The sequence below is a fragment of the Canis lupus genome, unplaced genomic scaffold (assembly GCF_011100685.1).
Source record: "Canis lupus familiaris isolate Mischka breed German Shepherd unplaced genomic scaffold, alternate assembly UU_Cfam_GSD_1.0 chrUn_S2055H2254, whole genome shotgun sequence".
NCBI lineage: Eukaryota > Metazoa > Chordata > Mammalia > Carnivora > Canidae > Canis > Canis lupus.
In genome coordinates, this window is record NW_023330933.1 from 40,975 (window position 1) to 55,471 (window position 14,497).

The window sequence follows — 14,497 nt, forward strand, 5'->3', positions numbered from 1 at the left end:
ATTAGATTAGGAAATGTATTTAGCTTAGGGAAAAGGAAGGCTATTTTTTAAAAAATAACTAGACTCCAAGTCTTATTTCATAAAGTATATGTGCTGCTGAAGCAGGCACGTATTACATAAAGTAAAATAATGCATTATTCACCAGCTCTATCAACACTGAATCAAGAGTCAGTGGAGTTCTGCATAGGGGATTAAGGAAAAGAAATCACTTTTGGTAATGACACCGTTTGACCTTGGAATGTATTAATAAGAATGATGCCGGGGTGTTTCTCAGAGTGAGTAAGGGACACAGCCAACAGTTGTATGAGCTTCCTGTACTAAACAAAGCCTGGGATTTTCTTAAGACATTCTAGACTGTTGCTAAGGCAATCCCTCGGCTCTGCACCTGAAACTGTGAGACCAGCTGATTAAGGAAGTTGAGTTTGTTCAAGAGATCTTCCAATTTTTATACACAGCTCCCTGAAGCCAGAAGCACTAGACAGTTCTGATTCTCTCCTGAGGGAGGCATCGTCACTAACACATGCCCACAGATTAAAGTCAGAATGAAATCTCTCCCGGGGCCCCATGCTCAGGCAACAGGGGAGGCAGTCCTTCTTAAGTTTTGGGACAATAAAGACTGATAAGACTCAGTATTTTTTAAGTAGGCTCCACACCCAGCATGGAGCCCAACGTGGAGCTTGAACTCAAGATTGACCCTGAGATCAACAGTCAAAGGCTTAACTGACTGAACCAACCAAGTGCCCCAAAGACTGATAGGAAACAACAACCACAATGACATCAATAATGCACCTGGAAACAGTATGTGAAACCACGAAAGAAACAACATATAAGATCACATTCTCATATTTATAGACTATTTTACTTTCTTGAAAGCCAACCAACCAAACACTGGTACATAATAAATCTCAGCTAGACATAGAGTTATCAGCCATGGGCTCTAGTAACATGCAGTATTGAAGCAAAATCATCCAAATTATTATCATTTTTTGTACAAGTGATAGAAACATTGACTTTCACTGACAATGGAGACTCCCATCCTAGGATGCTTCCCTCAAACGGCCCCAAATGCTGGGAGGCCCCAGAAGCCTCAGGTCTGCCTCCTTGGATCTCCTCTTGATGATTTCATCTGGTTCCATGGCTTTGAATATCACCTAAAACTGGAAAACTCTTCTTCCAATCTCAGCTCAGAGTTCTCCCGAGTTCCAGGCTTACACATCCAACTGGGGGCGGAACCGCATGGAGGTGTCTAAACGGCATAGTGTCTGGAAGATGCCCATCAGCAAAGTGTTCACTTTTCCATCTTGCATCACCTGTTTCCACCCAAGAATCTGTCATTTCAGCTATTCATCATTGTTCCAGCTGTGCAGCCAAAGAAGTGTGGTATGGATGATCTTTGATCCTCCTTTTTGAGCCTAGTTGTCTATTGCCAAGTCTTATTTGCCCTAAGTTCACATGAGCCCCTGGGTTTGCTCCTCACTCATTTTTCTACTATAATCTGAGCATAACAGGGCATCAATCTCCTCTGGAGCCGTGCACTATTGCTCCATCATTCCAAAGCATTAATTATGCCATGGCCTTTCCTCAATTCCGATCCTCTGATGACTTCTTGTTATACGTAGAGTGGATTGCACTATTAGCTCAGCGCATCTCATCCCTTGATAAACTCTGAGTCCTTACTGCTGATGACACTGCAGCCACACCAGCCTCCTCTCTGTCACCCCCACTGAAGACATTGACTCATTTCCATGTTGGGGCCAGTGAGTGTATTTGCTGCTACCTCCTCCCCACTGTCCTGCTCTCCTCCCTGAGACCCCCAGCTGGCCCACCCAAAGCAGCCACTCCCTCCCCAGGGACACCTCCATGTTGTCTTTGTCATCAACCTCAGCAGCCCTGGAAATGAGCCTGTTTGTTTACTCATTTGCTACTTATGGTCTCTCTCTTCCCAAGATGCAGCACACTGCTCTCGGACCTCTGCTGGCAGGCTGACTCCTTGGTGGGAACAATGGATACGGTCCCCTGACAGCTCACATTTACTTTTTCATTGGGAAAAAAACCACCAGGGAAGTTGAGAGGAGAGACATAATGAAGCCCAAACAAGAATGTGGATCAGGGAGGCGGGGGGCTTGGGTGTTGTCACTGTGGGCTGTGGGGAGGCCGGAGGCACAGCAAGATTGAAGAGTTGGCTTTCACCCGACAAGCTGATGGGCCTCTTCTCATCAGCCAATGGGGGCTACGTAACATTCCACTGTCTTTTTCACCTCAACCGCATCCCTGGTACAATTAACACCATTATACATGAAATTTTACTCAGAGATGGTTTTAAAACTCTAACAATGCTACTGGGATTATTCTAAGTGCTTCGCTGTAGTTACTTTCCTAGTCCCCTGTGGGTCTTTGCTATTTTCTATCTGCATTTCAGCCATCTTAGTGAAAGTGTCCCTGTCGTAAGGAGCTTTGGCACTTGATGAGCTGTTGGGAGCTGGAGGGATGTCAGCAGGGAGCTCCAACAATAGCAGAACATTCACTGCCCTGGACACGGCTTGAACACTCCCAAGATGAGAAGACAGTCTAGATGCTGCGATTTAACCTGCAAGGGCATCATGCCTTCATCTGTTCTTTGGTTAAGATGCCCAGTCTTTCTGCTTTATGAGAGCAAACAAACAAAATGCCACGACAAAAAAAAAAAAAAAAAAAAGTTCAACTGCTGCTAATAACTAAATGAAGTAACAGGTAAATAAAATGGTCTCGGGTTATAAAGTTTTACTGCAGAATTGCCTTGGTTCAAACCCTTAGCAAAGTGAGCCCAGCCCTCACTCACACCCTGGGAGCTGTTGGTAAGGGGCCTCCTGGAGGAGAAGGGGTAAGCCTGCTTCATCACAGACCAAAGTTACTTTGGCAGAAGCAGCCCAAGCCCTCTGTGTTAGGCGCTGGCGTTCTGAGCACGGGGAGAGCGTACCGTCGTGCTGATCTTGCCATTCTCTGTGGTCATGCTGTCTCGATGATGCAGGTGTGCAAAGGGCTTGGCCGCTCCCCAGGACTCCAGGTACCGGGTCATGCGAACAGAAGCCCTCATCTTGGCTCCATCGAGGGTGTGGCGAGGTCTGAAGAGGTGAGGACTCCTTCGTTCTCCCTGGGGGTGAGAAGCAGAGCATGACACCTGGCCTAGCCAAGGGGTCAACCTCCTCCTTTCCGCTCCCTCGCCCCCACTGTAAGATTCCTCCCATGTCACCCCCTCACTCTCCACGGCTTCTGACCTCCCTCCTTCAGGGCAACTGGTTTCCAGTGTTACAAGCTCTTTGAGCTGGGTGATTTCTGTCCAGACAGCAAAAGATACTAGTAATTTACACTTAGGAAAAAATAATCGTGATTTTAGCAGGCATTTTTACAAAGTAAATTCTTAAACAAGATAGGCTGCTCTGCACTTTTTCTTGGTGATTGTGGTTTCCTAAAGTGACAGTTGTTAGAGATTGGGATGGTTTTCTGATGCTAAATGATTTTATGAATCTGTGTCCAGGTGTTCTCTGACTAAACAAAATGTTCTTAAAGATTATTTATTTAATTCATGAGAGACACAGAGAGAGGCAGAGACAGAGGCAGAGGGAGAAGCAGGAGCAGGCTCCCTCTGGGGAGCCCCATGTGGGACTCGATCCCAGGACTCCGGGATCACGACCTGAGCCAATGGCAGATCCTCAACCACTGAGCCACCAGGTGCCCCCTGAGCATGTCTTTATGCAATTTTCCAACTGCCAGGGTGGGCACATGGGGAGACTTCCAGAAGCATCATGGTCTAACACTTACAACTCCTCATACTGGCAGTGACCTTATCACAGAAGCAAGCAATTCATTTCAACTGTTTCTTTAATAAGTATTTGAATTTATTATTACAAAACGTGGTCCATAATCAAACTGCCATGTGCACTTAAAATAATTTGAGGCAAAGACTAGCAAAGCATTAAATTGATTCTTGACTAAAAATGCTTATCTGTATCACTAACTTGCCCCTTTCCATCTCAATCACAGAAGTCGCAGGTTAATTATAGGCTCCTTACAGTACTGACCTTGGGGTTGATTACAAAGTAGGTCTTCACCAGGTGCTGCTTTAAATATGGGTCTCTGATGTCACCGTCTCCTTCCTCCACTTTATAAGCGCCGTTCAAGTGTTCCAGGGTGACAGAAGAAATGTGAACACGTCTGAAATTCCATTTTAAAACCACAATCAAGACAGGTAAGGAAAAACATGAAAATTTTTCTATTTATTTATGATTTCAGAAATAATTTCCTCTCCCCCAAATGAAGGAAAGGCTCTATGTTCTTGGTAAAATGGACTGTAACACAGATTTATATTTTATTACACAGGACTTTAGAAAGATGCTCACAGAGGTCACAAGATACGGACATTTAGAGCTTCTCTGCAGGGTGGGCATGGTGAATTACAGCAAATAAAACTGGATCATATGGAAGTTTTGTGTATCAGCATATTTTTTGAAACACATGCCAACGGCATTTTATGGGATCTGCCGATCTGTATGAAAGTATGGATTTTCTCTCTCAGTGTTTGCTTCCACACTTCTGCAAATTATAACACTTGCATCAAAATTGTCTCGTCTGAAATACGCTCCTCTAAGTGGAGGCAAATGTTACAGTTCACTCATTTCAATAGTACTGGCTCCAGAGGTCACCAGGAACAGAGAAATGCCACATCTGCCCAGCGTTATAAAACATCTTTCACTTAGGTCACTATGCATACATTTGCAAATAAATAAAAAGTAATTCAGGTTCTGATATCCACCATCTTTGACCTCAGGGTGGGGTGGTGGAATTGAGCCTTGAAGAGTTTGTGTTTATTTAATTAATGTAAGAGGCCAGTGGGCAGGAATCACATGACACCAAGAGGCAAGAGAAACCACCAGACACTCTGCAGTCAGTGACTAATCTGCTCCCCTGTCCTCTCTAACCATGTCCACAGCTTGAAGACAGAAATCCAGACTGTCCTTACCCAGGGACCCCTCCAGCCTCCATGTGATTGGCCAGGGTCACGTCATGTGACCACACGTCGTACTGCCACTTCTGCAGGCCGATGACCCCGCAAAGGACGTTCCCGGAATGCACTCCCACGCGCATGTTAATATCCACGCCAGTTGCATCCCTCACCTTCCTGCAGAGAAGGAAAGTACCATCACCATCGAGAACACTCTCTTATTCCTTTGACTCTTGGCCAGTTTTCAGGGCACTGTTCTATTCAGAATTGCTCAGGCTGTGGGAAACATAGCCATGACTTCCTCCTGTGGCACAAGATTGCTGCTCTGGGCCAAGGGAAAGGCCTTTACTTTTTGGTTGTCCCCAGGCTCCACTCCCCTGGCTATGACAGCCACATGAGAGGCCAGGCTACCGGTGCTGATGCAGCCTTTCAGCTGTAGCTTTGACTCTTTCAACAAATACAAGTATCAGGCACCTGTCACATGCTGACACCTCTCCAAATTTTCACACTAGAATCATGTGACATTGCCCTGTACTGTCAGAAATGGTCTGAGATGCCACCTATGATACTACCACTTACACAATGGATGTCCCCAGCGAATATTTTCTGCTGATAAGAGACAATACAGCTTATTTGTGAGCCTAATAATGACTTCAGCCTGAATAGGAATTTTGTAAAAAACCTAACCATGAGTTTAAAGCATTTCAGTTGTGCACAATCTTTAACAAAAACAACAAAACTCTTCCAAGACTTTTAAAAACGTGTAAGGTATCATTAAAAAGAAACTAATTAAAAATATCATTTAAAAATTCTTGAGGATCCTATCAGTAAGTCATTTAGAGACAAATGAAGACAAATGAAGAACTTCCTTTAATGGAAAATGGAAAAGCTTATTAATTTATGCCAACTAAACATATTTACCTGTTAAATATTACTACCAAAGAAGTATACAGGGTGGTGTCCCGAGGTACATGGAGAGAATTATCCCAGAGCAAATGTGGAGGGAAGTGATGACAATGATTGTGACCCAGCAGAGGACGCTACCAGGTGTGGGCTGCAGTAAATAAGAATCTCAAAATGCCATCGGCATGGATGTCATGCTTCAATGATACAATGACATCGTTTGAGCATGTGAAAAGTGATGAGAAGTCATAAGAAGAAATGGATCCACAAAAAATAATGACTTCCTGAGAAAAGAATCTAAAATGCTGTTTCCTCCTTCTCTCCACCTTTCTTCCTTCCCATCCCTTCCTCCTTCCCTATCTTCCTGTTCTGTTTTTTCACAAAAAACATCACAACCTATCTGGTCCCATGCAAGTCATCTAAACGCTTCACTCCTGTCCACAGAATGGGTCAGCGTCTCAACGTGACACTGGAGAGCTGCCCCCTGTCACTCCATCCTCCATCAGCAATGGGTCCTTATGGCTGCCTGGGCACCATATGGTCCTTAACTCTGGGCCTTTGGTCAAAATGGTTTCTCTCTCTCTTCCTCACTTCCCTGAGCCTCCCTTCCCTGACAGGGCACAGGCATCACGTGGCTAGCTGGCACTGTTTTTTCCATCAGCAGCTTAGGCATGACCTCGTCTGGGGAGGCTTTCTAGTCTCTCCTTCTAGACTGATGTGGGCACCACCCACCCCTCTATGCTCCAGTCTCTCTGAGTGCAGTCAGCACTCCCTGCTTGTGTTCACATCTGCTCTGTCAACCCTGTGAAGACACACCTGGTCCAAATGGTTTGTAGATCCATCAGGGGGTTCAGGGTCTGATACAACACAGACAAATTGGCATAAGTTTACTAACTGATACAGGTCATTTCTGAAGGATTTTACTGTGTGTCTGTCATTGGGAGACAATGATCCTGAAAAATTTGCCATAGAACCTGTCGTTGTTCTTCAGATTTCCTGTTATTGAGAGAGAACCGTTCCAGCCAATGACATTTCTGTTGACCAGATATGGCCAACAGCAAGTCAAGAGCGAATAAAAGGGTGGATGACATACTCTACAGTTGGTCATTTGTGACAGAACTGACTGGTCAATGATTTGGCTTTTTAAAAAATTGTTTTATTTAAATTCAACTTAATTAACATATACTATATTATTAGTTTCAGAGGTAGAATTTAGTGACTCAACCAGGTGTATATAACACCCAGTGCTCATCACATCACGTACTCTCCTTCATGCCTGTCACCCAGTTGCCCAATCCCATCACATCCCCTCCTCCAGCAACCCTCAGTTTGTTTCCTAGATTTAAGATTCTCTAATGGTTTGTCTCCCTCTCTGTTTTCAACTTATTTTATTTTCCCTTTCCTTCCCCTATGTTCATTTATTTTGTATCCTAAATTTCACATGAGTGAAATCATATGGTATTTGTCTTTCTGATTGACTTTTTTCTCTTAGCAAAATGCCCTCTTTAAAACCATCTCCATGTCCTTTGTATCTTTTTTAGAAAAATGAGGTGATCAAAGGTTCAAATGAGTTGACGGACCAAAAGTTTTAATGCATTTGGATGCAACCTGTGTGATCTACAGAAAAATATCAAAATAGTTGCTTAAAGCTTGTGACAATAGAAGACATTCATTTCAGTTTAAGAGGATCCTTAATCACTTACAAAGCCAGGGATCTGCACATTAGTTCCTGGATTAAGAACAGTTTACATTTTCATGACAGGGAAAAAAATCTCTCTAAGCACTAAGGATATTCCAAACCGCAGCTGACGTGCTTCGGTGGTGCTTTAGCTAATAGAGAATGAGGTGCTGAACACATGTGGAGGTCCAAACCCAGAGGAAAAATACAGGCAAATGTTCCCAGACCTACGTTGCTGGTTTCTACGAAAAACCTGAGACAGTCAGGTGAAATTCCAAGTCCAAGTGGACTCTTTCTCTCCACCACCTTAAAAATTAAAATTCTTGTATTCATCTTCATCTTATGGTTCAATAAATGGAAATGGAAGTGCTTGCCCTTGTATGTTAGAAGAACAAAGAATTCTTGACATTTGCTGAGATGCCCTCTCTTTGCCCTCTCTTTACCTGCCTTTTACTAGAAATGCAACAAAACCACCTATTACTAATCACTTTGTCAAATGCCTATGATCTGAACAGTTTGATATATAACAGAGAGACTGTGGAAGTCTCTTGGTCACTGAGTGGCAGAGCAGAGAGACACACAACCATTGCCTGATTTGAAGCTTAAGCTTAGTTATAAGCAAGAGTTCTAGAAAGTTTCCTCAAATCTTCTACTGTTAACTGAGATTCTGGATGCATGAGCTATTACTTATGTATCCATCATGGACGGATAAATAAAATGTGGTATATACATACAATGGAACATCACTCCCCCATTAAAAGGAATGAAGCACTGATGCATTCTACAAGGTGGATGAACCTTGAAAACATTATACTATGTGAAATAAGCCAAACACTAGCCAATGAATATTGTGTGATGCCAACGCATATGAAGTATCTAGAAAAGGCAAATTCTCAGAGACAGAAGGTTAAAAAAGGGCTGGCAGGGGCTGGGAAGAGAGTGGAATGGGGAGTTATTGCTTATGGGTATAAAGTTTCTGTCTGGAATGATGACAAGATCCTAGTAGTAGACAGTGGTGGAGGTTGCCCACATTTTAAATCTACTCGATGTCACTGAATTGCACATGTAAAAATGTTAAGGAACACTATTTATGCATATTTTGTCACGATAAAAAAAATTACTGAAAAATACTACTGATGAGCTGGTGACATGCCAGTGGGCAGAATGTACATAAATTTCTTCTAAAAGCTCTTCAACATGGTGTGAGTAACACAAGCTGATGGAACTGGGAAATGGTTGATGCAAAATCAGAAACCAAATTTTAGTAATCCAACATATTATTGAAGCATGTAATAAATACATTAAAAAAAAAATCCCTTCTCCTACTAGAATATTTCACCCCGTGTTGGAAACCCACTCCGAGACTGCCTCCAGGGGCAGGTGATAAATTTGAGAAAACCTATTAGTTTTACTGATTAGATTCACTTCCCCTTTCTAGATCCAGAAACGGAAACAGTTAATTACTTTAAAAAAAAAGTAAAACTAATTTTCTTTTTTTTTTTTCTTTTTTTTTTTTTAAAACTAATTTTCATGTCAGAGAAGACAAATGAGAGTTACTCTGAGGAAGAAGCAGGAGGGATCAGATTATTCCCACACGATATATATTGTGAGATGCAGAGGCCATACTGCAAATCCTCCCATCTCTATTCTTTCTTCAATTCCACCTAATTCATTTGCCTCCCAATGCTGACTTGTCCATAGTGGTCTGTGGACACTAGAGGATGTGGACCACAGGGATCTCCCATACTTAGTGGAGGCAATGTGGGCTTCACCACGTTCATCCCCGGATAGCACTGGGAAAGCCACCCATTAGCTTGTTCAGTTCACTTCATCATGTAACTAACATACATGGTGGCTAAACATGTGACAGCCTGACTTGTTGCTTTCCCACTGAAAGCCCCATTTACTATAAACCTTAGACAAGGAAATAGAGCATCAGCCACATAATTCCCCCTCCTGCTTAGACCAAAAATGTAGATAGTGTAAGATCATGTGACTAAAACAGGCCATCAAAAAACCCAATAAACTCAAATCTTTCAATCACATAACCAACAAACAAGAGCTTTTACCATTTATAAGAATATTCTGGCTTCTATCAAGGGCATCACTAAAGAAGTATGTTATGGCACCAGTAACAAAAAATAATTTTGCACCTTACACTTTTATCTGGCACTTGTCAACTGTAACATTATTCTACATAAGTAAATCTTCTCCAGAATTATGATGAAAGAAACCATAGATACAACACAGAAAACATACTCTATGTATATAAACTGAATCTAAACTTATAGAGCTGAGTATTTTTGACTAGATGCAGTAATTTTGGAGTCTGGTGGTAAAAACTACCTTCTTTCTGACAACTTGAGTGTAGCCATGTTGTTTGTCTAAGATGGTCTGTATGGAGTGTTGAATCACTAAATTGTACAGCTGAAACTAATATACTGTACGTTAACTAATTGGAATTTAAGTAAGAACTTTTAAAAAGGAAATTGTTTGTCAGATGATAAGAGCACAGACATTTTTCTTAAGATCGAAGAAGATATTTAAATGAAAAAAGTCATGTTGGAAACAACCCAAACTCTACTTGCCCGTAGATTTCTACCTTGGTCTTGTTGTGATCTAAGGCTAACAACAATACAAAACACTTACGGAAGTGTTACTTTGGACTGAGTTACTCACACGCCAATAGTTGGGTCTCTGCACACTTATATTCAAAGGCACAATAATGCTTTTAATCCCAGTAGACAGAAAAACAGGAATAGTTGTGAGTGACAATTATAACTCAAGATTCTTAAAAGAGTTGAAAAGGATCCTACTAAGCATCACACTTACTTTATGGCTTCACACATGTCCAGCCCCATTTTCACACAGTTCTTGGCATGGTTTGGGAGAGATATAGGGAGTCCGGATACACAATAGTAGCAGTCTCCCAAAATTTTTATTCTCATGCATTCATTCTCCTGGAAGAAGAAATCACAGCATTCAGTTGCGCTCAGTACTTACACAAAGGTTTAGATTTTCCGAATATCGTCAAAGGCATGTTCTACTGATACCATCACAATGACCAGGGCTTGTGGGGACAGAAATGAGCACTGGTTGTGTTTCCCTTCATGATCCAACAAGGATGGGCCACCCTCACCTACATGCTCCTTTGCCGGAGCAGGAATAATAAGGAAAGGGGAAGGAAAGGAAAGCAGAGAGAATGTTCTGGAATGATTTACTCTTAACAGTAGCAGAGGGGTACAATGACAGGGTCATTCTCTCCAGCCCAAACATCCCAAACACTGGTGGCAAAATGAAATAGTCCACGCAGAGCAGAATCTTCCAGGACAGTGAATGATGACTAGAACTCAAATGGAATTAGAACTGTATGCCAATCCCTACTATGCTCATGTTTTTGTTTTTTTTTTTTCATTTATTTAAAGCTGAAGGAGATTCTTACCTGCAGAATGTAACTTCTGATAAACATCTCTATAATACAATAAGCTACCATTCAACATTGCCAAGTAATTTAAAACTTAATTCTGACCTTAGGTTAAACTATTTTAATATGAAATGAGATTCATTATTTTTCTTGGCTGGGTTGTTTTATATTATGATATTGAGATTAGCTTCATTTATATGTAGTAATCCTACATGCATTTCTAACTTTTCTAGTACTTTATAGACTCGTCAGTAAGGAAAAAAAGAAAGGGAAAAAGACAGGCAAAAGAAAAGAAGCAAAAAACCCCAAAGATGTGCCAAACACAGATCTTTTCCTTCTTAACACTAACACAGGCTTATGTATATACTGAACAAATCTGAAATAATAAAATGAACATAAGATTTTCTTGTTCTTAAGTATGCGTTAAGTTTGTTGAAGATTTTGCATACTTCTTTTCCTGCCTGATATGGAGTGCGCAAGCTAGGGCATATTTTCATACTTATCTATGATGCTGTAGACAATGTGCTTAGTAACTCCTGATTAAAAATATCGTAAGTAATAAAAAGGCAAACAAGTATGTATTAATAGGTCTCCATCCCATATTGTTAAATAGATATTTTGAATCTAGAAAACACTGGATTAACAAAAGTGAATTCTTGGCAAACTTATCAAAGATCAGTTGACCCCTATACATGTGTGCATGGGTTTATTTCTGGACTCTCAGTTCTGTTCCATTGGTCTATAGGTCTGTTTTTAATGCCAGTATCATACTGTTTTGATTCTGTAGCTTCATAATTCATTTTGAAATCAGGAAGTGTGATGCTTCCAGCTTTGTTCTTCTTGCTTACAATTGCTTTGGCTATTTGGGATCTCCTGTGGTTCTTTATGAATTTTAGATTGTTTTTCTGTTTCTGTAAGAGATACCACTGGGATTTTGATAGGAATTGCACTGACTCTGTAGATGCTTTGGATATTATGGACATTTTAGCAATATTAGTTCTTCCAACCCACGAACATGGATGTCTATTTATTTGTGTCTTTTTAGATTTCTGTCATCCATGTTTTGTGGTTTTCAGTGTACAAGCCAATTCACCTACTTGGTTAGGTTTATTCCTAAGTATTTTATTCTTTCTGATGCTAATGTAACTTTTCTTGATTTCCTTCCAGATACTTAGTATTAGCATAAAGAAACACAACTGTTTTTTGTACACTGATTTTGTATCCTACAACTTTACTAAATTCATCTATTAGTTATTAAAATATATTTGAGAGACAGAGAGTGTGTGAGCAGGGGGAAGGACAGTGGGAGAGGGGAGAAGGAGAGAAGGAGATCCCCAGCTGAGTGCAGAACCAGACATGGGGCTCAATCACATGACCATGACATCATGGCCTGAGCCAAAATCAAGAGTTGATGTCCAACTGACTGAGCCACCCAGGCACCCTCTATTAGTTCTAACAGATTTTGTGGACATTTTAGGGTTTTCTATACACAAGATCATGTAATTTGCAAACAGGGATAGTTCTACTTCTTTTATGATTTGGATGCCTTTTATTTCTTTATCTTGCCTAATTGCTCTGGCTACTTCAAGGACTAAGTTGAACAGAAGTGGTGAGAGTAGACATCCTAGTCATGTTCCCAAAGGGTATTTAATTTTGTCAAATTTTGTCAAATGCTTTCTCTGCATCTTCTGAAATGATCATGTAATTTCTATCCTTCATTCTATTAATGTGGTCTATTATGTTGATTAACTTGTGTTGAACCAACCTTGTATTCCAGAAATAAATCCTACTTTATCATTGTGTACAGTCCTTTAAATGTGCTATTTGAATTCAGCTTGCTAAGTGAAATATGCCTGACTTTATTCAGGATATCTCATGATCCTGAATAAGAGAGTGCATGATCTCACTTATATGAGGAATCTGGAATAGCCAAAGTCACAGATCAGAGAGTAGACTGGTAGTTGCCAGGCATGAGGGAAGGGAAAAATGGAGGTTATGGGTCAGAGGGCATACAGCTTCAGTTATGTAAGAGGTAAGTCTTGGAGATCCACTGTATAGCATTGTGTCTATCGTTGACAATACTGTACTGTATACTTCAAAACATGCAAAGAAGGTAAAGCTTATGTTAAGTGTTTTAATTACATCATCATCAATAATAAAGAGGGAAAGAGGACATTTCTGTATGTGGTGGATATGTTTATGGTATATTGTGGTGATGGTTTCACAGGTGTATGCTTATCCTCAAGCTCATTACCTTTATATATCAAATATGCAGTTTTTTTGTATGTCAATTATACCTCAATAAAGAGGCTTAAAAGATTTTTAAAATAAGTGAATGATCTGATTTTGAGTTCCTTAGCTTAGTTATGTGCCTTATGTAGAATTCATTCAATTGGCTGAGCTGTTTGCTTATGATGCATGTTATTTAACCAGGAGGCATGAAGTGATTCCCAAAACATGCTCCCTCTGTGACCAACAATGGATGCACCAAGCCATCCTAGGCTATATGCTGATATCGCCTGGACATTCCTTTGTTATAACCACCAGAGAGGAAGAGACGGCCACACCAAGTACTTCTGTTATGAGCACTGAATTTTGTCTTCCCCAAATTCATATGTTGAAGTCCTAACACCTGGTGCATGTGAACTTGATCTCACTGCAGACTTAGTTAAGATGGGGTCGTACAGGGGTTGGTTGGGTCACTAATCCAATATTCGGTGCCTTTATAAAAATGGGATATTCAGACAGTGAGATATGCCCAAAGGGAGAATGCCATTTTAACATTGGAGATATGTTGTCACCCACCAAGACTGGGATCTTTCTTTCTAATGTGACAAAAGTGACTTTTTAGTAATTCAAACTTTTAAGGCATTATTTAAGTTTTAAATCTTTTTCTAAAAATGAGCAGCCAAAAAGCTCAACCTCTTCCTTTGGTTTGGTAAAAGGAAGAAAGCTGTGCTAGCCTCTTACTGCTTTTTTAAAATCCCCAATGATATCCATCATGGTCAGGCAGGCAGCAGAGGGCACCTCCTGGGGAGCCTGACCCAGGAGTGACCCTGTGAACATCAGAAAGCCACATTTATCTTAAGAGGCTTGCCTGGAATGTTCTGTATGGTTTAAAAGTGAGATGAATCTTGCAGTGAACTAAATTTGGGACCAACTCTCTCTCCATATATAAATAATTCACTTTAATAAGCATAATTTAGTTTTTTTTTCTGGAAATAATTCAAAGAAAGAATGAAGCTGACTGGTAATGCGTTATGAGGTGGAAGTAAAGGGCTGGCAAGGAGGGAACTATTTTTTATCACTATTCCCACCAGGAACCCTCATGGTTCCAGTAAATATGCAAGTTCTAGTTTTGGATTGCCTGTCACCATTTCCTCTCCATGAAATTTCCCATCCATGAGCACATGAATGGGAAATAAGGAACTGACATTTCTGTTCAAGTGGCACAAAGGTCAATAGATATAAATGAGACAATAGTAAACAAAGGGCTTAGGTGGAAAATGTGCAT

General features: G+C 40.9%; 1 protein-coding gene across 1 annotated transcript in view; it reads right to left on the reverse strand.

Annotated features, from left to right (window-relative positions):
- LOC119878909 (adenylate cyclase type 2-like) overlaps nt 1-11,028 on the reverse strand; it is a 48,464-nt gene extending 37,436 nt beyond the window's left edge. The window contains exons 1-5 of the mRNA XM_038589447.1: nt 11,002-11,028; nt 10,392-10,519; nt 4,997-5,155; nt 4,059-4,191; nt 2,957-3,130 (exon numbers count right to left, since the gene is read on the reverse strand). Coding sequence (XP_038445375.1) covers nt 2,957-3,130; nt 4,059-4,191; nt 4,997-5,155; nt 10,392-10,519; nt 11,002-11,028 — 621 coding nt within the window. The remainder of the gene's footprint in view (nt 1-2,956; nt 3,131-4,058; nt 4,192-4,996; nt 5,156-10,391; nt 10,520-11,001) is intronic.
- Nucleotides 11,029-14,497: the final 3,469 nt, after the last annotated feature.